This window comes from Myotis davidii, unplaced genomic scaffold (assembly GCF_000327345.1).
Source record: "Myotis davidii unplaced genomic scaffold, ASM32734v1 scaffold60, whole genome shotgun sequence".
NCBI lineage: Eukaryota > Metazoa > Chordata > Mammalia > Chiroptera > Vespertilionidae > Myotis > Myotis davidii.
This window is the reverse complement of record NW_006293007.1, coordinates 2354456-2356140: the sequence shown is the minus strand read 5'-3', so window position 1 is coordinate 2356140 and position 1685 is coordinate 2354456. Positions and strand designations below refer to the sequence as shown.

General features: G+C 61.3%; 1 protein-coding gene across 1 annotated transcript in view; it reads right to left on the bottom strand.

The window, feature by feature from the left end:
* DLK1 (delta-like 1 homolog (Drosophila)) overlaps nt 1–1685 on the bottom strand; it is a 21762-nt gene that overhangs the window by 14716 nt on the left and 5361 nt on the right. Inside the window, exon 3 of the mRNA XM_015565834.1 lies at nt 499–552. Within this exon, the coding sequence (XP_015421320.1) occupies nt 499–552 (54 nt within the window). The remainder of the gene's footprint in view (nt 1–498; nt 553–1685) is intronic.

Sequence of the window (1685 nt, the reverse complement as noted above, 5' to 3'; positions counted from 1 at the left end):
GGGGGGCGAGGTGCGGGTCAGAGTCCCACTGTTTGCTCCTCTCTCCCTCCTCCTCAAAAGCCTTCTCCCTCCGCTGCCTGCCATGTCCTTCCAGCTCCCCCGCCCATGGGCCCAGGCCCAGGCCCGAAGCCTGTGAGCCCCGCCTCCTCCTGTCACTGCTCACGTCGAGCACATCCTCCCGCCTGGTGTTAATGGATTTTGCACATGTGTCTCACCTCTGCAGGCCCAGAAGTGCCCCTCACAGGCGACCTACAGCGCTGCCCACGAGGTGTTTGTGGATTAAGTGAATTGATGAATAAACGAATGAGGCACAAAGTGTTCTCTGAGGGTTACTATGAGCCCCTCGGGAAGATCCTGTGTCCTAGCAACTGGTGGCCTCGCATGGCCCACTCCAGCCACAGCCCGCTCCCCACCCCGGATCTCTGGGTTCTGGGGTTGCCGACCCACAAACTGGGCTTGCTTTGAGGAGGGCCCCTGAGGTGACAGGGGCTCACCCACCTTGGCTTTGGCCTTGGCTTTGGCCTCTCCCGCGAGGGCCTCTCGGTTCTCGCACTAGGAATGTGGAATGTGGGGAGCAGCTGCACTGAGACCACAGTCAGCACCCCCTACCGTCACCTGCTCCCACTCCCCCCAGTGCCTGGCTCCTCTGCGCTGCTCTCCGTGAGCCCGTTCCTATGGTGACGCTCTGTGCCTCCAGAGGCCCTACCTAGCTGTCTGCAATTGTGCTCCAGCTAGCGATGGGGGCAGGGGGCCCCTGTTCCCCCACCCAACACCATGGGGTTGTTGGACACCCAAACGCAGGCTGGGTCTAATCCGATGAGCCTTAAATTGAGCCCCACACAAAATATCCCTTCTTCCTCCCTCTCCACCTGCGGGGGCTCCCTGTGAGCCACAGGGCTGGACCCTGGGGCCCAGAGAGGCTGAGCAGTTCTCCCCACGTCACACAGGAAGGCAGCGGCAGAGCAGAACTAGAACAGCAGGACTGGAACCCAGCAGGACGGCCATGAAAGTGGATCATGAACAGCGCTTTGAGGGACCCCAGGTTCCCTTGTTGAACAGACCCATCTGCGGTCAGACGGGAAAGCCCACAGACTCAGAATCGATCGTGTCACAAGACAGGATTCTAGCTGGGTCTGAGGGGGGTGGTCCTCTCTTTACTGTTTCTGCTTCCTGGGGCTGGCCCCCATCTCTCCCGCCTTCTCTCTCCTGCCAGGCCTCAGGCCTGCCCAGCCACCTGCGTGACAGAACCCGCTCTCTCTGCCTTTGTTCCTCCAGGGGTAGTGCCTGTGTGGGAGCCCCTGCCACCCTGAAGGTCTCTCTGAGCCTCTGATCTCCATTCATCACCCCCACCCCGAAGCCTCCTGGAGGGCCCTGGAGTTCTGCAGTTGCCAGAGCCAAGCTTGGGATTCTTCCTCGGCCTCACACGAGTGTGTGTGCGCACAGGCCCCAGGTCCTGGGTCCTCCTCCCCCAGTGGCTCTCCCACCCACTCCCACACTCCCATCCTGGTCACCACCACCCTGGCCCAAGCCCTCAGACCCTGTCACCAAAGGTTGCCTCAGGCTGCAGGCCTCCCAACTCTCTGAGGTCTTCGGGGCAGGGGTCTGAGAGAGGTTTCCTAATGCAAGTCTGTTCAGACTGTGGTCCTGTTTAAGGCCTGCACACTGGGAGGAGGATGGAGGCAGGA